This window comes from Manis javanica, chromosome 2 (assembly GCF_040802235.1).
Source record: "Manis javanica isolate MJ-LG chromosome 2, MJ_LKY, whole genome shotgun sequence".
Taxonomy (NCBI): Eukaryota; Metazoa; Chordata; class Mammalia; order Pholidota; family Manidae; genus Manis; species Manis javanica.
The window spans coordinates 103,930,092-103,952,677 of record NC_133157.1 but is presented as its reverse complement, the minus strand read 5'-3'; the positions used below and the strand labels follow the sequence as shown (position 1 = coordinate 103,952,677).

Genomic DNA, 22,586 nt, shown 5'->3' with positions numbered 1-22,586 from the left:
AACAGTTTCATAGTTTTCAGTGTGTAAGTCTTATACCTTATTTAAACTTATGCATTTGCATTTCATTTTATTCTTTTTGACACTGTCAATGGACTTGTGTTTATTTCATTTTTGAAATGTTGTTCCAATATTATAGAAAGACAACTGATTCTTGTGTGTTGGTCCTGTATCTTGTGGTTTGTTAGATGTGCTTTTTGGCTCTAATAGTATTCCTTTGGATCCTCATTTCTTATGGTATGTAATTTTTCTAATTAAACTGCTGGATTCTCTTATGTTGAGGATCTTTAAAGCTGTATTTATTAGGGATATTGGCCTGTAATATTATCTTCTTGTGATGTGCCTGGCTTTGTTATCAAAATAACGCTCACCTCACAGAATGACTTAGGAAGTGTTCCTTCTTCATGTATTTTTTGTTTAAGTTTGAGAAGGACTTAACATTTAAATGTTTGATAGATGTCACCAGTGAAGCCTTTTGGTTCTGAGCTTTTCTTGTTGGAAGTTTTTTGATAACTGAGTTAACCTCTTTAGTTGTACTGTTATATAGGTCCATCTGTTTTCTTTATGGTAGTTTGTTTCATGGAATTTGTTCATTTGACTCAGATCATCTTATTTGTTGGCATACAATCATTAGTAGTATTCTCTTACAATTATTTTTATTTCTATAAGATAGGAAATAGTAGGTGTAGTACTGTCTCCCTTTATTCCTGATTTTACTAATTTAAATATTTTTTCTTGGTCATTATATTTATAGGTTAATTTTATTGATCTTTTCAAGGAGCAAACTTTTGGTTCGAGTTTGTTTTCTATTGTCTATTTCATTTATCTCTGCTCTAATTTTTGTTATTTCCTTCCTTCTGCTAGCTTTGGGCTGTTTTCTCTTTTTCTCCTTCCCCAAGTTGAAGGCAAGGTTACTGATTCTAGATCATTTTAAATGTAGGCACTTACAGCTAACAAATTTCCCTTTGAGCACTGTTTTTACTGCATCCCATGTTTCTATTTTATTTTTTATTCATCTTAAAGTATTTTTAAAAATTCTCGTCATTTCATCTTTGACCAACTGGTGGTATAAGGGTGTGCTATATCTAGTTTATTTCACTGAAGTCAGAGAAGATAACTGGTATGGTTTCAGTCTTTAAAAAATTCATTGAGACTGGTTTATTTAGAACATATATTCTACAACAGAGACTACTGCACATGTACTTGAGATATCTTGGAATATCTTTCCCACACTTTTGTTTTCAACCCATTTGTGTCTGGCTCTGGAGTCTCTTGAACACATGAAATAGAACATTTAAAAAATTCCATTCTGCCCCTGCCTGTTAATTGGAGTTTAATGCATTTATACTTAATGTTAATGACAAGGACTTATTTTGCCATTTGCTCTTCCACACACGGTATATGTATTTCTTGTTGCTCAATTTCTCATGTACAGCCTTTTGTGCTAGATATTCTCAAGAGTACCTTTTATATCTTTTCTCATTTGTTTTATAGGTAATTTTTAGTTATTTTCTCAATAGTTGTCCTAGAGATTATAATTAACAACTTGTAACAATCTAGTTCAGATAAAAAACTTAGTTTCAATAGAATAAAAAACTTTGCTCCTATGCTTCATCCTCTCATGTTATCACAAATTACATTTTTATACATGGTGTGCCCCATGACAGACTTAATTACTGTTCTTGTAGTTGTTTTAAATCATGCAGGAAAAAAAAAGTTACCAACAAAAATGCATTAACATGAACTTTTATATTTACTTACATAGCTACTTAACTTTTTTATTTCTCTCTGTGGATTCAAATTACTGTCCTTTCATTTCAGGCTTAAGGAATTCCTTTAGTATTTCTTGCAGGATGGGTCTACTAGTGACAAACTCTCTTCAGTTGTTATCTTCTCATCTTAATTTTTCCTTCATAGTTTTGCTGGATATAGAATATTTAGCTGACATTTTTCTTTCAGTACTTTGAATATATCACTGTACTACCCCTTAGCTTCCATAGTTTCTGGTGAGAAATCAACTGTTATTCTTATTGAGGCTCCCTTGTGTGTGAATACTTGCTTCTCTCTTACTGCTTTCAGGATTCTCTTTGCCATTGACTTTTGACCATTTAGATTACAACCTGTCTTGGTGTGTCTCTTCATCTTTACCTTACCTTGAGCTTCTTGGGCATCTAGATTCATCTCTCTCATAAGTAATGGTCAAAGTTCTTGACCATTATTTCTTCAAATATTTTTTCTGTTCCATTCTCTCTGGGACCCCCATTAAGCACATATTGGTATTCTCAATATTGTTCCATAGGCCTCTTAGGTGCTGTTCATTTTTCATTCTTTTTCCTTTCTACTCCTCAGACTGAGCCATCTCAGTTGATGTATCTTGAAGTCTGCTGATTCTTTCTTCTGACTGCTCACATCTGCTGTTGAATCCCTCTAGTGAATTTTGTCTGCTTTGTACTTTTTAACTCCAAAATTTCTACTTGGTTCTTTTTACACATTCAATCTCCATATTAATATTCTCTGGTGAGATAAGGCTCTCCTGATTTGCTTTAGTTCTTCCACTATACTCAATGGGAAGTCTTTGTGTAGTAAGTCCAGCATTTGTCCTTCCAGGGAAGTTTTTTTTTCCTGTATATGGGCAATAGTATCTTTTTTGCCTGCCATGTAGTATTTTGTTGAAGACTAGACATATTGATTATTATAATGTTGTAAGTCTGAGAATCAGATTCTCTTTCCATTCTAGTTTTTTGTTGTTGAGGGTTGTGGTTGCTGTTTATTTCAATGACTTTTCTGAACTAAGTTTGTACAGTTTGTATCCCTTGTTGCGTGTGGCCACTATAGTTTCTGTTCTGTTTGCTTAATGGTCAGTTAGTGATTCAAGAGATATTTTCTTAAATGTCTAGAATGAAAAAAATGAAAAAAAACTTCCAGTTTTTTTCTAGTGAGCTCTGTGTTTGTGTTGGGGCATGGTTTTAACAGTCAGGTGGCAATTTACAAATCCATTTTAGGCTTCATTTCCTATTTGTGCAGACCCTGAGTTAACCAAAAGTGAGAGTTTAGGGTCTTTTTCTGAGCATTTGGCCCACCCATGGATGTGCATGTAGCTTTTTAGATTCCCAGGAATATGTGGGAGCCTTATTCAAACAATTTATGCTCCAAAGCATATCACACAGCCTTCCCTCCCAGGCTTTTTGGTGCCTCTATTGTTTGCCCCAATTATTATTCCTTTCACCAGGTGGCAGTAGCTGATAAACCACCTTTGTGTGTTTTTGACAAATGTCCCCTGAGCAGTCACCTGATATGGGAGAGTTCTGAGTTGGCAAAATAAGGGAAAGTTCTTTGTGCCAGTCTTTCAGGGAGCTACCAGACAGTTCCAAATAAACTACCATAATTCTTTGAGAAGATCCATTCTGCTCCCTCTAGCACCAGTAACTTATACTAGAAATACAGGTTGTTGTCTTCAAAACTGTCACGAACTGGGGACAAGCAAATGGATAAGTTTAAATGACACAAAGCTCTCCTAGTGAGATTCAACCACCTTTTTCTTGCTTAAATGCTTGCATGGTTACTAAACCTTTGACTAGTTTCCAGAGAAAACATAAACTTGATTCTAATAATTTTGAAGATTTATTTGCTGTTTATGTGGAGGGACAGGTCCTTGGGAGTTTCCTACTTGACATTTTTGCTGATGTCATTTCCAAGGGACTGATTCTTGAAGAACCTCAACATTTGGTAGTGGAGTAGAGGAGGATGAGTCTGCAAAAATGAAAGGGGCTATCAGAAAGGCAGGAAGAAAACAAGGAATGTGATATGTTACAGAAGCCAAGATAGAAGGGTTATGCAAAGAGAGTAGTTATCATTGTCAAATATTCTAAGATCAAGTAGGAAAAAGACTGAAAAATGTTCAGTGGACATAGGTACATAGGAGTCTTTTGTGACTGTTAACACTATTTTTCACTGGGTGATACTGGTTTTTTGAACAGTAGCTCTTAAATGTGAGGTTATCCTACACATTGTGGTATGTTAGGCATCCCTGACCCAAGACAACTAAACAGAAATAGCACCTTTTACTCTCAATCGTAACCAAAAATAAACAAGCAAAAACAATACTGCCACACATTTCCAGATTCCGCTTGGAGAATTAGCGTTATCTTTTACAGAACCACTGCATTAGGAAAATCTATTTTGGTTATGCCATGCAGGCAGATGTCTAATTACAGTAACCTGAAATATGAATTCAGAAGAATCAAACACATGAGGTGCCAAAGAGAAGTCTTACTGGAAGTTTGGCTCAAGTGAGGAACTGTGGCAGAGCAGTAAACAGGTCAAGGAAGGTTTTTTTTTTCACCTAAAATTCCAACATGCTTAAAAACCAATGTAAAGGACCCAGATGAAAGGGAGAGTTTCAGTATACAAAGGATCCAGTATACAAAGGAAGAAATAGTAGATAGTGTAAAGTAATGGAAATGGTGGAAAGAAAGCATATGCAAAGAAAATGGCCCTGAGAAGAGGCATAATTCTTGTTTTGAAAGTGACCTTAGGACAACACAGTAGCATCCTACCTAGTTTCCCGGCTACCTTTCTTGCCATTGAGACTGTTCCCAACAGAATAGCCAGTGCCACTTCTCTGCTCATAACTCTCCAATGGTTTCGCATCTCACTCAGAATAAAAGCCAACTTACAATGGCCTATTAGCTCCTTTGTGATCTGATCCTTTACCTCCTCCTTTAACTTATTTGGTCTCATTTCCTAATACATTCCCCCTTAGTCACTTCATTTCACCCATGCAGATTTCGTTTTTGTTCTTGAACCCACTAGGAATATTTCTGCCTCAGCACACTTGCTCTTGCTGTTCCCCTTGCCAGAACATTCCTCACCAGATATCCATATAGCTTAGTCCCCAATCACCTTCAGTCTTTGGTCAAATGTGACCTGCTCAATGACCACTCTTTAAAATATTACTCCTTAATCCAGTACTTCCTATCATCCTCCACTCCTCTCCACAGTATTTACTACTTTCTAAATTACTGTCTTTTATTTATGCCTGTTGTTTCCATTAAGCATAACTCTAAGAAGGTAGAGATTTATGCTTGTATTGTTCATTGACTTATTTCCAGCACATTGTGGGTACTCAATAAATTGCTGGGTAAATAGGACAAATTGAATATAGGCAGTTTGCATATTTGCAAGCAGGAAAACATTTCCACTTAGGGCTTCAGTATAGGAGGAAGGAGGTAATGTCATCTTGATCTTTGGAGTGTGAAGGAGAGATAGTAAAGTGAGGGAGACAGAAGTTTGAAAAACTTCGTTGGAGTGGGTGAGAAAATTAAAGAGAGAAATGTAAGATTGCCTGGCTGTAATATGGTTTCATTTGATTTTGGTGATCATGAGATTTTCGTGGAATCAGTCTATGCTATTGTTTAACAGTCTTTTGCAGTGTGCAGTTATGCAGAGATATTGAGAAAGTGAATAGTTGGGTTAATTCAGGCTGTTTTACCAGACAGAGGCAAAGGGTTTAGGATACAGTTCTCAAACTTGGCTTCACTTTAGTATCTTATCATTTGGAGGAACTTCATAAAATGGTCAGTTTGTAAATTCAGAACTTACCTCTACTACCAATACGTAATCAATAAAGATCCCAGGATTTGCTGATTATTGACATTATCATTCCTCCTTAGAAGGATATACCATACTGATACTGTGCTGTCCTGGAAGTTTCTACACTCCTTTTCTAGTAACATTTTTTGTTAAAGTTTTCCTGTTTTTTCCCCCACATAACTGAATGAAAGCCTCATATCACAACTTGGAGAACATAAATAGTGTCCTCTTAGTTATGTAATAGTTAATTAAACCATAAACTCCAGAGACCAAGTGAATTTGCTTAATGCTATGTTCCTAAGAGATGTTACACAGCTCAATATGTTTTTCTTGAATGAATGAATGATAACTACCAGTAGTGGAGCATGTATGTGCCAGGTGCTCCTAGATTATTTATAAAACTTCACTTACTTTTGACAAACAGCCTTGTGCCCTATTAAGCCAAACAGAGATGAGGAAGCATAAGCTCTAGTCTCTGAGACTTTAGTAATTTGCCCAAGGTCACACTGCTAGTCAGTCAATAATGTAGCCAGAGCTCTACATTATGTCATTTTGATTTCAAAACCCATGCTTTTTTTTTTTTGAGAGGGCATCTTTCATATTTATTGATCAAATGGTTGTTAACATCAAAACCCATGCTTTTAATCATGACACTATGCCAAGTTTGAAAGGAAGGTAAGGATAAAGGAAAAAAAAAAAGAGAAATCAATGAGGTAGTTAAAAATTTCAGCAAAACCTTTTAAAGTCCTTTTTACAATCAGAGGCTTAAGGACTTCACTTTTTCTTCATCCACCCACTCACAGGATCACATTAAATCATGCTCACATATAGCCTGAGGGCTGAAAGTTCTCTCCTTCTATTAGTTGATATGAATTAATCTACTGGTTGCAATATGAATCTTTTGCTCATTTAGAAGCTTGAGATCTCGCATTAGAAATTTTAAGTAATCTGTTTAAGATTCACTATACATACGCAAATTTAAATAAAATTTCAAATGTCATCATCTAGTACAATATTTTATCCATATTAGGAATCACCCAGCTTTTCCTTTTTTGTGTGACACCAGGACTGGATTTATAATTCTATCATTCTTTAGAAAGCAGGCAGAAAGGAATCATATGCCTTTTGCTTTTGAAAATTACAATACTTTACTTTGTACTTATTTTTGTAGGCAAATGTAGGATAAAGTGAAGGTTCCTGTGGCCAGTATTTTTACCTGGCCCTGGGTGGCTAGCTCACTACACATGTGTGGGCAATACAATGTTATTGACTCTATATAAAGAGCTCCACCCAGTGTTCTGGGAGACATGGTGGCATGACTTCAAGGCTGCAGGAGAGCAGAGATGAGACTGGAGTGGTGGCAGCACCGAGGACAGAGACTGAGACGGCTGCAGGGGTAGAGGCCTAGAGGCAGAGACCAGCTTGCTGCATGCAGACTCGCTATGAGTGGATGGGAATCTAGTGATTGACCTGCCACTGTGGAAATAAACATGGGTATAACCCTTTCTCCCCAAGGATGTTCTTCTGTCATTTCTTTGGTCACACTGAATCCATAGTGAACTTGTCCGGGGCTGAAACCCATTGGCAAGACAGTATCTTTTCATTCAGCAAGTATTTATCTGATACATCACACAGAGCTAACATTCTAGTGGGAGACAGCCACTCAACAAAAATGTATAACGCATTATATGGCAAATGGTGTAAGAAAAATAGGGTAAGGGAGAGAGAGTGGGGGAGTGCTGAGCTGTCATGGGAAAGACCTTTCTGATGAGGTGAGATTTGAGCAAGGAACTAAAGAAATAGGTACCAAGTAGGTAATAAGGGGAGGAAAATTCCAGACAAAAAGGATAGTGGAGAAAAAGAAAGGATAATGAGCAAGAGAAAAGAAAACATTGGATATAAAACCAGAGGTAATGTGGGTAAGGGCAGTTTACACAGGACCTTGTAGAGCATGGTAAGAATTCTGGCTTTTGAGTGAGATGGGGAGCCACTGGTGGGTTTTAAGATAAGAATGATACTGGCTTTTAAAGAGATCTCTCTCGGACTGTGCTGAGTGTATAAAACCATGTGGAGGCAAGTACAGAATAGGAGATCAGTTGGGGGGGGTGGCCTTTGCAATGGTCCAGGTGTAAGAAGATGGAGGTAGTGAGCAGACATCAGATTCTGGGCATATTCTGAAGATAATACTGCTGGGATTTGTAGATGGAGCAGATGTGAAGTATTAAACAATCAAGGATGAATGAAATTGAATTGGCAATCAAAAACTACCTAAGAACAAATCCCTGGACCAGATGGATTAACAGCTGAATTTTATCAAACATTTAAAGAAGAGCTAATACCCATCCTCCTTAAGTATTCCAAAAAGTAGGAAGGAACACTTCTAAACCCATTCTATGAGGCCAGCATCACTCTAACACCAAAATCAGACAAGGACACCACAAAAAAGAAAATTATGGACCAATATCCCTAATGAACATAGATGCAAAAATCCTCAACAAAATATCAGCAAACCGAATTCAAAAAAACATCAAAAAGATCATCCATCACAAGTGGAATTTATTCCAGGATGAGAGGATGGTACAATATTTGAAAATCAATCAACATCATACACCACATCAACAAAAAACACAAAAATCACACAATCATCTCAATAGATGCTGAAAAAGCATTTGACAAAATTCAAAAGCCATTCATGATAAAAACTCTCAACAAAATGGGTATAGAGTTAAGTACCTCAACATAATAAAGGCCATATACAACAAACCCACAGCCAGCATCATACTTACAGCGAAAAGCTGAAAGCTTTTTTGCTAAGATTGGGAAAAGACAAGGATACCCACTCTCCACTTTTACTGAACATAGTACTGGAGTTCCTAGCCATGGAATCAGACAACACAAAGAAATAAAAGGTATCCAAATTAGTAAGGAGGAAGTTAAGCAGTCAGTGCAGATGACATGGTATTTTACACAGAAAACCCTACAGACTCCACCAAAAAACTGTTAGAACTAATAACTGAATTCAGCAAAGTTGGAGGATACAAAATTAATAAACAGAAATTTGTTGCATTTCTATACAATCTGTTAGTTTAGATTAGCAGAAAGCAAAATCAGGAAAACAACTCCATTATAGTTGCATCAAAAAAAAAAAATACCTAGGAATAAATCTAACCAAGGAGGTGAATAACTTACATGTTGAAAACTACAAGACACTCATGTGAGAAATTAAAGACACCAAAAAATGGAAATACATTCCCTTCTCATGGATAGAAAGAATTAATATTGTCAAAACGGTCATCTTGCCCAAAGCAATCTACAGATTCAATGTAATCCCCATCAAAATACCAACAGCATTCTTCAACAAGCTAGAACAAATAGTTCTAAAATTCACATGGAACCACAGAAGACCCCTAATAGCCAAAGCAATCCTGAGAAGGAAGAATAAAGCTGGTGGGATTAGGCTCCCTGACTTCAAGCTCTACAACAAAGCCACAGTAATCAAGACAATTTAGTACTGACACAAGAACAGACCCCCAGACCAGTGGAACAGAATAGAGTCCAGATATTAACCCAAACATATACAGTCATTTAATATATGATAAAGGAGCTGTAGATATACAATGGAGAAATGACAGCCTCTTTAACAGCTGGTGTTGGCAAAACTGGACAGCTACATGTAAGAGAATGAAACTGGGTTACTGTCTAACCCCACACACAAAAGTAAATTCGAAATGGATCAAAGACATGAATGCAAGTCATGAAACCATAAAACTCTTAGAAAAAAACAGGCAAAAATCTCTTGGACATAAATATGAGCAACTTCTTCATGAACATATCTCCCTGGGCAAGGGAAACAAAAGCAAAAATGAACAAGTGGGACTATATCAAGCTGAAAAGCTTTTGTACAGCAAAGGATACCATCAACAGAACAAAAAAGACATCCTACAGTATGGGAGAATATATTCATAAATGACATATCTGATAAAGGGTTGACATCCAAAATATATAAAGAGCTCATGCACCTTAACAAACAAAAAGCAAATAATCCAATTAAAAAATGGGCAGAGGAGCTGAACAGACACTTCTCCAAAGAAGAAATTCAGATGGCCAACAGGCACATGAAAAGATGTTCCTCATCCCTAATCATCAGAGAAATGCAAATTAAAACCACAATGAGGTATCACCTCATACCAGTAAGAATACCACCATCCAAAAGACAAACAACAAATGTTGGTGAGGTTGTGGAGAAGGGGAACCCTCCTACACTGCTGGTGGCAATGTAAAGTAGTTCAACCATTGTGGAAAGCAGTATGGATGTTCCTCAAAAAAGTAAAAATAGAAATACCATTTGACCCAGGAATTCCACTCCTAGGAATTTACCCTAGGAATCCAGCAGCCCAGTTTGTAAAAGACATATGCACCCATATAGTTATCACAGCAATATTTAAAATAGCCAAGCAACCTAAGTGTCCATCAGTAGATGAATGGCTAAAGAAAATGTGGTACATATACACAATGGAATATTATTCAGCCATAAGAAAACAAATCCTACCATTTGCAACAACATGGATGGAGCTAAAGGGTATTATGCTCAGTGAAATAAGCTAGGTGGAGAAAGACAAGCACGAAATGATTTCACTGATCAGTGGAGTATAAGCACAAAGAAAAAAACTGAAGGAACAAAACAGCAGCAGACTCACAGAACCCAAGAATGGACTAACAGTTACCAAAGGGAAAGGGACTGGGGAGGATGGGTGGGAAGAGATTGGTAAGGGGAAAAAAAGCAGCATTACTATTAGCAGACATAATGTGGCTGGGGGCATGGGGAGGACTGTACAACACAGAGAAGACAAGTAGTGATTCTATAGCATCTTACTAAGCTGATAGACAGTGACTGTAATGGGGTGTGTGGGGGGGACTTGATGATGGGGGGAGTCCAGTAAACATAATGTTGCTCATCTAATTGTAGATTAATGATACAAAAAAAAATTGGAGTATATGAATAGACACTTTTCCGAAGAAGAAAATCAGATGACCAACAGGAATATGGAAAAATGCTCCACATCACTAATCATCAGGGAAATGCAAATTAAAACCACAATGAGATATCACCGTACATCAGTTAGGAATGGCCAATATCAAAAACACAAGAACAACAAATGCTGACAAGGATGCGAAGAAAGGGGAACCCCTCCTACACTGCTGGTGGGAATGTAAATTAGTTCAACCATTGTGGAAAGCAATATGGAGGTACCTCAAAAAACTAAAAATAGAAATACCATTTGACCCAGGAATTCCACTCCTAGGAACTGACCCTAAGAAAACAAGTTCCCAGTTTCAAAAAAACATATGCACCCCTATGTTTATTGCAGCACTATTTACAATAGCCAAGATATGGAAGCAACCTAAGTGGCTATCAGTAGATGAATGGATAAAGAGGTGGTACATATATATAGTGGAATATTATTCAGTTGTAAAAAAACACAAATCCTACCATTTGCAACAACATAATGGAGCTAGAGAGTATTATGCTCAGTTAAATAAGGAAGGCAGAGAATGACAAGTACCAAATCATTTCCCTCATTTGTGGAGTTTAGCAACGCAAAACTGAAGGAACAGCAGCACACTCAGACTCCAAGGGAGCAGTAGGTAGCAAAGGGATTGTGTTGGAGAGGGTGGGGGCAGAGGAGAAGGGGATTAAAGGGCACTGGAATTAGCAATCATAATATAGGTAGGTGATGGGGAAGGCAGTACAACATAGAAAGAAGTAATGACTCTGTAGCATTTTAATACACTGATGGGCAGTGACTGCAATGGGTGGAGGTGAGGACTTGATAATATGGGTGAATGTTGAAACCATAATGTTGTTCGTTTGAAAACTTCTTAACACTGTATATCAATGATAATTTTATTAAAAAAATAAAGTAACAAAAAAAAATCAAGGATGACTTCAAAATTTTTAGCCTTAACTGGGAGAGTGGAATTGCCCTATCATGAAGAGAAGACTTAATCAGAATTTGGGGGGAAACAGGAGCTCGGTTTTGGTTGTATTGTTTGTGATGCCTGTTAGCCATTCAAGCAGTGCTATAAAGTTAAGCGTGAACTCAGTGTTCAGGGAAATGTATGATACATAGATTTAAATGTGGGTTTCATTGAGCCACTGATCTGGATGTGATTGCCTAGGTAGAGAGAACAGAGAGTGGAGAAGCAGTCTAAGTTGTGAGTTTTGAATTTGAGGCACTCCAGCATTTTGAGGCTGGAAAATGAGGAAGTAGGAAGGAGACTAAGGAATAGCGATTAAGGAAGAGCAGCAAGAGAGAAATACAGAATGGAATCCTAATAGGCAAGAGTAGGAGCTTCAGGAAGAAGAATAAGTCATCAACTGTGTCAAATGTTGACAGGTGATGTGAGAGGAAAGCTGAGAAGTAAAAACTGGATTTGAGAATATGGAGGCTACTAATGACCTTAAGCAATTTCAGCTGTGTGGGACTCAAGGGCGACAAGGTGGAGATGTGGTTTTTCCATATGGGAGAACAGACCAGAGCAATTTGGTAGTATTTGGAGGGAGATACAGGTCAAGAGGTTATTATTATTTTAAGATGTTAGCTACAAAACACAATTATAAGTTCACAGAAGTGTCCCAACTGAGAAGAAAAAAATTCACAAGGAAAGTAGACAATTCCAAGAGCAAAATGGAACCCAATGCATATAAGTTTGTTCTTTGGAATTGGGAGTTTATTCAAGTTACTGGAGTGTGGCAGTGGATTCAGATGTAGGAAGGTTGTTAGATGCAATAGTGGGAGTATACAGGCGCTGTTACTGATTTCTACTTCTTAGAGGTAAGAAGCAAGATAATGACTTTAGAAGATGTTAAACAGCTGTCTAAGAAGGCAGGATAAATGCATTAAGGAAATTAACCTGAGGGGGTGAGAACACGGGTTCACTTCAGAGTTAGCGGCTGTGTGTCTTCTTCCAGCCAAGTTCAATTGCTCTTATGCAAGCGTAGCAAACCAGAATTGTGGTTTAGCCATGTAAAATGGAAGAGAGAAGCAAAGGAATGAAGGTATTTGCAAAGGTTAACAATGGATAATGGAACCTCAGGCAATGAGATGCATTTTAAATAAGTGGGTATAACATTTAGAAGAGTCCTTTAGTAAACTGTCGATTCTCATTATTTGAGGTGATTATGTTCTAGTCACCATGCATGTTAATCTGCTGCTAGGGGAAATACAGGGTTAAGTTCCTGAGTGACTCTGCTCACATCATTTTCATCAACCCATCAAGACAAAGCTTTGTTTTATGTGTTTCTGCTTAGACACCTTACTTAATACACACTTTTGATTCATTAACATTTAACTCATCATGGCCGACAGCACTGTTAAACCCGAATGGAGTTTATCTAGGACAAGTTTTCTCCCCAAAGCACATCAGCCTTCCTGTACTTAGGAATACCAGACAGCACTTCAGCACTATGCTTAGAGGGCACTTAAAACAGCAAAACCAGCAGCGAAAAGCATGAAAAATGTGAAAAACATACTGTGAAGAGCGCATTTGTTTACAGTATGAAAGCTGAAATAATTAAGCTGAGTGTTGCCTAACCTCAGCTGGGAATGTTTCAGGAAGGTTGTATTTTTTGCTATTCTGTTCGTCCATGAATGCAGTCATGTATCGGTTTTAAGGTTACAAGTGAGTAGGCAATTTGCAAATATAGAAGGTGTAAAGAATGAGGACTGCACATTGCATGGAACTGTTTTCCCCATAGCTCAGCCTAATTTGCTGTTTTTGATCAAATAGTATGTATCACTTTCAGTGCATGATTATCAAACAAGAAATTAGTAATACATTTTGTTGCCAGTTTTCAGAGTTTTTGCCTATTATAATCTGCTGTCTACTGTTTTCAATATATTTGTTATAAAAGTGTTAGAAGTGGCAGGTAACACTAGATTTTCCTCATTTCAGTCAGTGGCAGTTTTCTTAGTGACTGACTACGTAAGTGGACATGAACAGGCTTTTACTGGCCCTCACAAACAGCAGTTGACAAAGTTATTATTTATTTTTTTCAATCAGTTGTAATTTCAGGACCTTTCCCTCACATCATTCAATCTCTTCATTAGGCCTAGCAATCATATAACTTGTTGGATACCAAATAAATCACTTTTTTTACTGTTTTGGAGGGGTCTTGTTTGTGCTGGTGTGTTTCCTATTTCGCCTTATTCTTCTAAATAGTTGTATGCTGACTTTGTTTACCACAATTATTCTCATTAAATTGCCTTACGAAGTTAAGAGCAGGAAGTAAGGAAAAAACTCACAAGATCTGAATACCAACCACCACCCTCAGGTCAACCTTAATTTCGTTATACCTGGCTTATTTCCTCCCAATGTGCCACTGTTGCCATTGCAGCGGAATACACGACTCAGTTTGTAACAATGTCATTTACCACACCCTATGCCTTTTATTCACACGCTGAAATTTCCAACAGCATTTTCTTTCAACAAACTTGAGCGTGGAAAGGAACTAGAAGAGAAAAAAAAAAAGGGGAAATAAAAAAAGGCTAGGGGGAGGATGGAAAATATTACACAAACATTAGGCGGCTCAACACTTTACCCGGGGAACCCATCCTCGTAAATCCCTCAGTCTGTTCCGGCGATTGAATTCTCTGCCCCACGCGGCGCCCCTTCCTCAACCCCCACCTCATAGCCGCGCGCGCTCGCGACCTCCTCGCACGCGGCGCAGTGCCCCCTAAGTCCCTCAATTCGCCCGTCCTCGCTCGGCAGGCCTGCCTTCGCGCACGCCTGTGGGAGTAACTTACTTCTGAATCGCAAACGGGCGAGCTGCGGGCGGCCCCTGCCAGCCCAAGGCCGGGCGCGCGCTCGGCGTCCGGCGAGGGGCAGCTGCCCAGGGCGGGTTCCGGCTCCAGGGAGCGGGAGGGACGGAGCAGGGGCGCGCGGCCCTCCGCCCTGAGGGCTGCTTCCGTCGCGGCTGGGTGAGGGAACTCCTCGGTAGCCACCGGCCCGTCGCCGACCAGGGGTTTCCGACCACCTCGCCAGAGCCCGAAGGGGCGGAGGCCGGCGTCCGGAGAGCTCACCCAAGGGCACCCTCCCACCGCCCCGTGCCTCTGAGCGCACGCGCAGGAGCCGCAGCCTCCTTTATTTAGTCTGCGATGGCTCCTCTCGCGTCCCACCGTCCTCCTCCCGAAGGCGGCTCCCTCCCTGCGCACGCAGGCGTTCCTGGGACCAGCCTGGAGCCGGTCCCCGAGCAGGACTATCCCTAAACTGGAACGTCGGTGGTCTGCCTTGCGCGTGAGGAAAAGCGGCGGCAACCGGAAAGAGAGGACGGTTAACGAGGAGGCGAGCCAGGCCTCGGAGGAAGAGGAAGGCCGGGGAGAGCCGAGGTTTGCCGAAGGCGGCGTTCCCGAGCTTCGCGGGGTGGGGAGGAAGGCAGAGGCTAGGAGAGGAGGGGCGCAGCGGAAACTGCCGAGGTTTTCCGAAGGCCGCAGAGTCCGAATTGCCCGGATGTAGTTGGTGGAGCGGCAGCGGCGGCACCAGCGGCGGCGGCGGCGGCGGCGGCGGCGGCGGCGGCGGCGGCGGCAGGAGGGGGAGAAGGGCCAGGCAGCGGCAGCGGCGGGGGGAGGAGGGGAGGAGGCGGCAGAGCAGGAGGAGGAGAAGGCGAAGGAGGCAGTCGCTCTCCGCGGGTCTGAGCCGGACGCGTCTTCTTGCCCCCCTCCCCCCGGTTCGCCGCTGCCGCCGCGTAGTTGGCGCTGCTGCCCGGGCTGAGCGAGCGTGGTGTCGGAGGAGGGAGATGGCCCGGGGTCGCCGGCGCCAGTAACGGGAGGTGCTGAGAGTCGCAGAGGGCGCGCTGGGCCCTGGTGCCGGTGGTGCCGCCCGCCCGCCGCCTGCGCGCCTGCCCGCCCCGCGCGGCCGCCCTCCCCCCTCCCCGACACACGCTCACAGGCCGGGCATTGATGGTAATGTATGCGAGGAAACAGCAGAGACTCAGTGATGGGTAAATCGTCTTTTCGTTTCGGGCCCGGCCGCAGCGGTGCGGGGGGCGGCGGCGGCGGCGGCGCGGGTGGAGGTGGGGGGGGGGGGCTGTTCCTCCTTATCTGGTGCTGGCCGAGCCGCCATTTTTGTTGTTAACCCTGATCCGGATCGGGCTGGGGAGGAGGAGCCGCGCGGGCGGCAGGCACGGAGTGAGCGCGGCCAGAGCGGAGGGCCGGGTTCGCGGCGTTTGGCGCTCGTTGCCGCCTTCGGGCCGTGTGTGTGCGTGAGTGAGTGAGTGTGGGCTCGTCGCCGGTACGTTCGGTAGAACTCCCGCGGGGAGGGGCCCTGATGGGGGGGGGCACCCGTTTTCTTCCTCTCCCCGCACCAGATGTCTTATGTCGTTGTCTCTCTTCCTGTTTTTCAGCTGTCACGACCGGAGGGGGGACTCGCAGCCTTACCAGGTACCAGCCGAGGCCGGGGTGGAGGGGGTGGGTGGGGGGACGTTGGGGGAAGGGAGGAACTGCTACTCGAGCGCAGGCTTCAGAAGTCGCTACAGGCCTTTCGGTGCAAGAAATCCGAAACTAGAACCGCAGGGCCCCTTAAAATTTGGTGTTTGGCCCCATTTAGCGCCCTCCAGCAAGGTTTAGTGACTTACTTTGACAGGTGATTGGAGGAAGTTCAGGTTTTTTAGTGGGGAGGGGGAATCATTCTCAGCCTGGAAGGACCTGACTTGATTATTTGGGTGTAAAGGAATCGATAGGATGAGGAGATAGATGACTTCTGAGCCATACTTATTTGTACTATTAGGGAACCAAAAATGTAAAGATGTTAAAATGAGATGAGAACCCTGGGAATAAACAATTAACTGATTTGCAACTCTTGTGTGTTGTAAACCACTATTCCTTCCAATCTTAATTTTTGTGTGTGTGCAAATATCTGCCTTACCAGTGAAAGATAAGTGTTTTTGTTTGTCTAAGAATTGGGATCTTTGCATACTTGGATAATTCATTCTAACGTAGGTGGTTCTAGGTTCCTTTTTGTTACTTAGTTGCTGCAGATAAAGTTTTTAGAAACTGTTAGAAGTGGCCCCTGTTCTCAGGATGAAAAATTTCATAAATGCTTGGTAAGTATGAAATGACACCAGAACTACAATTGGCCTTTGAACTACATGGATTTGAAAGTGTGGGGCCACTTATACACGGATTTTTTTCAATAAGTAATTGGAAGTCTGGAGATTTGCGACAATATGAAAAAACGTGCAGATGAATTGCATAGCCTAGAAATAGTGAAGATGCTAAGAAAAAGCTAGGTGTGTCATGAATGTGTAAAATTCATGTAGATACTTGTCCATCATTTACTGTCATAAAACCAGAAGAAGGCTTTATTAAGTTTTTGGGGAGTCAAAAGTTATCCTGGGTATTCCACTGCTGGAGTTGGTGCCCCTAACCACATGTGCTGTTTAAGGGTCAATTGTAAATATTTTCTTCATGTAATCACTTAAAGGATAGGAGAGCAGGTTTCCAAGCCGATAGCTCTATTACTGGCTAGCATGAATTGTTAAAGCTCAAGTTGCAAACCCTAGGTGTCTGGTGTGTAAAACTGTTCATTATCTTTGGATAAATCAAGGATTAAACCTTACTGAATACAGCTCTCTGAAAGCATATTAGTTACACCTTGTAAAAAACTGTTATACAGTGGTTGTCTTAAATATGTGTTAAAACTAAACCATTATTGTGAGGGAGTTCCGTAAGTTCCATTATGTTACAAGTATTGGCCTACATTTTTAGGCCTTCATATTGTTTCTGACAGCTGCAAAAGTAGGTAAGTTGAGGTCTGAGATGCTTTATTTGAATCTAAGAATTAGAGAATATGATACTTTCTTTGTAGTTTTGCAGAAACATACTTACAATATTTATACTTGTGTCTGTGCATATTCGTTGTAGAGCAAAAACTGATTATAGTGGTACTCAGTTTCTACTTTTCTTTAGATTAAAATTAATTCCCAGAAAAATTTGTTGAGTAATTAATTTACCAAAATATTTGATTTCTTGTACTTTCAAGATACTAATGGAGTGGATTTCTTTTTAACACATGGTGGTGTGTTTTGTATGAAGAGTCTTAAAATAACTCTTAGACATTTGGACTTTGAATAACTTAATGGCAGAATTGAAAATGGAAATTTAATTTTACTGATGTAAATTCATGAAGCTTTGTGAATACACCAAATTTTATCATAAAATTGATTAAGGAAGCTAAGTTTAAAGTTTCAATTCTTTCTCTCTTTTTTTGGGGGGGGTGATGTTTTACAGGCACTTAAGTATTCATCGAAGAGTCACCCCAGTAGTGGCGATCACAGACATGAAAAAATGCGAGACGCCGCAGATCCTTCACCACCAAATAAAATGTTGCGGAGATCTGATAGTCCTGAAAACAAATATAGTGACAGCACAGGTCACAGTAAGGCCAAAAATGTGCATATTCACAGAGTTAGAGAGAGGGATGGTGGTGAGTAGCTTTTTGTTGAAACTTTTACATGTATTTAACAATAGCTCTATATAAAATGATAGGTGGCAGAAATATTTCCAGCTTGCGGACTTTACCATATGGTTATGTTATCGCAATATTTTATTTCTATCAGTTTATTTGATTTCCTAAACAGGTTACTATAGAAATAATGTGCTGACCTGAACATCTTAAAATGGACCCCGGTATAGTGGATACTAAGAGAATACACTTACAAGTTTAGTTTACCAAATGTGTTAATAAAGAGAGAAATGCAGGCCATTTTTTCAAGGAAGGAACGTTCCCCTTTTCAAGTAAACATTTCAATTTTTTTGGCTTAGTTTATTTTGAGGTCCTTGATGGTGCCTAAATTTATATTTTAGGGAATTTAAATGTGTTTTTTAGTGATAAATTACGAATTTAAAAACCTAGTAAGTTTTTGAGACAGTTCACAGGTTTTAAAAAAAAGTGATTCAGGATACCCTTTTGGGTTTTTGTTGTAAACATTTAAAGTATCATTTTCCATGTTCTCCAGGATCATCTTAATGTAATTTCTAAACTCCATTCAAATACTCAACTTTTTAAAAGTTAGCTTCATTTCTTTTGTTCATTGTTGTTAACCTCCAGTTATTATTATTACCTTGCTTAAAGATCTTGTAGGAGGTTGAGGAAAAACTCATAGTAACTATTTTCAGACTTAATTTGGCCGGAGTTTACCAAAATAGTAAGATTTCGTGTTTGAAGCATGCATTGAGGAACAAACAAGTTTCACTGAGGTCATTAAGACATCCATATTTTTTACCACTGTAAGATTTTGTATTACTCAATAGTTAACATGTTTGAAGTAAACACATAATACTAGTAAGCTTCTAAGGAAATAGTGTGAGTACCCTGTGGTTTTCTGCCTCAGATTGTCAAGTAGCAAGCTTCTCAGTTCTTCGCTCACTTAAAAAATTACCTGCATTTTTTGATCCTCTCTTGCTTCCTAGGGTAACAGTCAATTTTAATAAGTGTGGTCACATTTTGAGACACTGGCTTCCTCTGTATGTAATTATTAGGTTGAGGAAATTAATAGTGGTCAGAAGATTGCATTGGGTTGGAATAATTTGGATGTTTATTTAATGGGAGGAAAAGAGAGTTCTTGGTTGAATAGACATATAGCTTTGTGCTGTTTCTGCCGATAAATTATTTTTGTAAGAGCAGTTAGGTTTGGCTATTACAGTGTTAGAAGTTGTTAGGCAAATTTTCTTAAACTATTACAATTTCAATTGTGGGTAAATTTTCTGTAGTATTAATGTATAGTCTGGGACGATATTGTCAACCACTATTCTGTAGTGGATTTCATTTCAAATGTTAGCTTTTGAAAAGCAGCCGCTGTCTGCACTGTACTGTGCTTTCTTGTGACAATTTTGGTGGTGGTGACAAAATAGGATGTGGTACCTCATCTCATTATGCATAAGTATGTCAGGTTCTTTTTTAGAGAATATGATCTGGTTAATTTACCATCTATCCCCAAATCTAGGAAGAAGTCAGTTTAGATACTCTAGGAATCTTCTGTAAATGCTTTCATACACAGAACCATGCCTGATAAATTCTTTTACGGGTGAGAGAATCCCAAGAATGTTGTTACTTATTCATTCAACAAACATTGCACTGTATGCAACAGTTTTGTGATATTCCTTGGAAGTAAAGATGGGGTCTTGGCTTTGAAGCTGTTAAAGACCCTCACTCTTGAAAGCTGGTGGTGGTTTAGCTGCTTGCTTTTTCTATACTTTTTTCTTCATTTTGATTGTTAATTTTGCTTCCTGTGTGAACTCCAAATAACTCTTCTCGTTGGCTTTTAGTTTTTTTTTTATTTATATATGCTTGCTGATTTTTCCTTAGACTTAATTTTTTGATCTAGTTATTTTCTGAGTTAGGCCCCACTTTCTCATTTGCTTTTTAGCTGTGTGTGTGTCTCCCTTTGGAGCCTTTTAACTAATACTGTAACTCCATTCTTGTCTGTACCATCTCTGAGATACCTGGCTGCTGTATTCCCTTAAATTAGTAAGAATAATAATGAATACTGTAATGTAGATGTTCATTCTGGAGTTCAGAGTGCATCTTTGATGTTATTTCTGCCTTTTAAAGATGTTAAGTGGTGATTTTTCCCTCATTTAATACTTACATGTTTAGTCATTATGCTTAGACTCCAGATTTTCTTTTATTGCTAAGATATGTTTAAAAGTAAGCTTTTTAAGTGCATATGAATAATTTTATTATTGGCATTTATAGTCCTTTAGATTTTTGTCTTTCAGTAAATTTGAATTCAAATACATACAGGTAAAGATTCATATATGTAGAGTCAGAATCATTATCCAAAGCCAAATGCAAGTGAGTTAGGTTATCTGTGTGCTCAGCATGTATAAGTAACAGTATAAGAACAGGTTACTGTATTTATTGAACTAATTTCAGATTTGTTGCTTTTCCATTTGGATTTTTAAAAAATCTGGCTTTAGAGAATATCTAACAACTTAAGACTTAAAGTGCTATGATTTGTAACTTGCATTTTACATAGCAAGTTAAATATGTGGAATTCATAAGATGTGTTTGTCTTTCTCAAGATTGGGATGTACTGGCATTTATCAACATGAAAACATACTTTTTTCTAGTAATAACAAGACTTTTTAATGGCGCCTTAGATTTCCTTGAAAAGTGCTGGTTCAGAAATAATATGTAATAGGACTTTAAATAAACTGTAAAAAGTAAGAAAGCAAGGATTAAGAAGGATTATCAGTCCTAGAAATCTTCAGGAGAGGCATTATAATATAGTATGTACAGTTAAGAGTTAGAGATTTTCTCCTCTAGCGTTTATTAAAGAGAATGTAGATTACTGTAAATTAAGGGACATTGTGTTACAGTATAATTTAAAAGATTCTTTAGGTGAATTAAGTTATTTCTTATATATTCTGTGATCTGTCTGCAAAACATACATTCTTTTGTTTAAAGTAACCAAAAGCAAGGATCTTAAGGTACAATCATTAGATCTGTGTAGCTTGGGCATGTTTTTAAAGGTGCAGCTGACGTGCAAACCTCAGAAATACGAACATTCAAAACAGGTTGAATTTGTACGTACATAGAATTTTAAAACTCTTTCCATTTGGTTAAATACATTTTTTTCTTGAGGACTGGTTCAAAATGATTCTTTTACCAAGTAAAATTTACCAACTTCAGATTTCAGGATGATGACAGTATAAATAAGTTCAGTAATGAGGATGTTTTTACAGATACTCTGTAAAGCTGTTACACAGAATTTCCAGCCTCGTGGGGGTTGTCCCATTCTTCTCATCATACATCTCTGAATTAACTGTAAGAAACTTAATAGATGTATTTGGAATACTTGTTAGGAACATGTTTTTGGGGTAGTAGCTTTGTTCAGTTAATTAACTGAAAAATAGTCTTTATGGGTACTTTAATAAATTTGCGTAGCTTTTTAGTTAGCATTTAGATATATGAGTACAAAGGAAAATTGCCTTTAGTGGTTTGGTAACCACTGTTTTTAAAGATTTCAAAGTTTTTAGCTGCATAAAGTTTTTATCTTGTCATTTAGCCATATCTGGAGAAATTTGGAAATGTATTTTCATCTAATTTTCAAACAGGTTACTGTACTACCTTCAAGGAATTGTTCAGTAGGGACCATTTGGGGATAATTGGTATTTTTATAGTTTTTAAAATACATTTTGGTAATGTTTCAATCTTCGCACGTTGCATAGTAGACTGATACTTTTATAATATATGGCCTTATGGTTATTCAGATAACTACATTTTGAATGAAATGAAATATGCTTTGCATTTGTAAAGTTAGAAAGTACTTTGAAAATGAACAGTTTCATTTGATCCTCATGTTGACGTTGGAGGGTGGATAGAACAGGTAGAATCCTTGTTTAATAGTTTTACAAGTGAGAACTTTATTTGTATAAAATTGAACGAATAGTGGCAAAGTGAAGTCTAGAAAAGCTGATAAATTGTATACACCGTCAGAGATGAAACATTTAGGCATAAAAGCTTATTTGTTGTGTGTTTATTATACGTAAAGATGATTTTGCTTGTATCCTCTTAATGCTTTTACCAAACTACCCCAGTGGTTACATCTTACCTAATGATAGTACAATATCAGAGCCAGGGCATTGACTTTGCCTTTGTGTAGTCGTTCTAGACCCAGTTACTACATGTTATTGTTTTACTTGTCAAACTTAAGTTTTAATGTGAAAGCTTGTCAAAATTTTCAGTATGAAGAAGCCATTTTTCTCAAGCTCTTATATTCAGAGACTTGTTTCCAAAGCAACTTGAAAATTTCACAAAGAATCTAAAATTGACTAATACTTGGATTTCAGTACCATTGACTAATGCTAAGTATTTTTCTGTAGTGAAAATAGGAGCTAAATATTACCTATTTTATTGGTCCATGCTTTATAGTAACAGAGTAAACTAGGCAAATATGTTTGCATTGTATTTCCTTAGGTCAATTAAAAAACCAC

At 39.0% G+C, this 22,586-nt stretch overlaps 2 protein-coding genes across 10 annotated transcripts in view; one reads left to right on the top strand and one right to left on the bottom strand.

The window, feature by feature from the left end:
- Nucleotides 1-14,016: 14,016 nt before the first annotated feature.
- On the bottom strand, nt 14,017-15,546 carry LOC118974031 (uncharacterized). The gene is made up of 3 exons (XM_037026985.2): nt 15,540-15,546; nt 14,397-15,421; nt 14,017-14,101 (listed from the first exon to the last, which is right to left on the bottom strand). Exons 1-3 carry the CDS (start codon nt 15,544-15,546, stop codon nt 14,021-14,023), a joined length of 1,113 nt encoding a protein of 370 aa, XP_036882880.2. The 3' UTR covers nt 14,017-14,020.
- WAC (WW domain containing adaptor with coiled-coil) overlaps nt 14,831-22,586 on the top strand; it is a 94,850-nt gene continuing 87,094 nt past the window's right edge. Inside the window, exons 1-3 of one of the 9 annotated variants that reach the window (XM_073229015.1) lie at nt 14,831-14,978; nt 15,992-16,029; nt 17,858-18,072. In XM_073229015.1, the coding sequence (XP_073085116.1) occupies nt 17,934-18,072 (139 nt within the window). In that variant the 5' untranslated portion in view covers nt 14,831-14,978; nt 15,992-16,029; nt 17,858-17,933. Of the gene's footprint in view, nt 14,979-15,188; nt 15,590-15,752; nt 15,880-15,991; nt 16,030-17,857; nt 18,073-22,586 lie in introns of those variants that run through there. The other 8 variants (XM_037026691.2, XM_037026695.2, XM_073229017.1 and 5 more) reach the window with 8 other exon arrangements.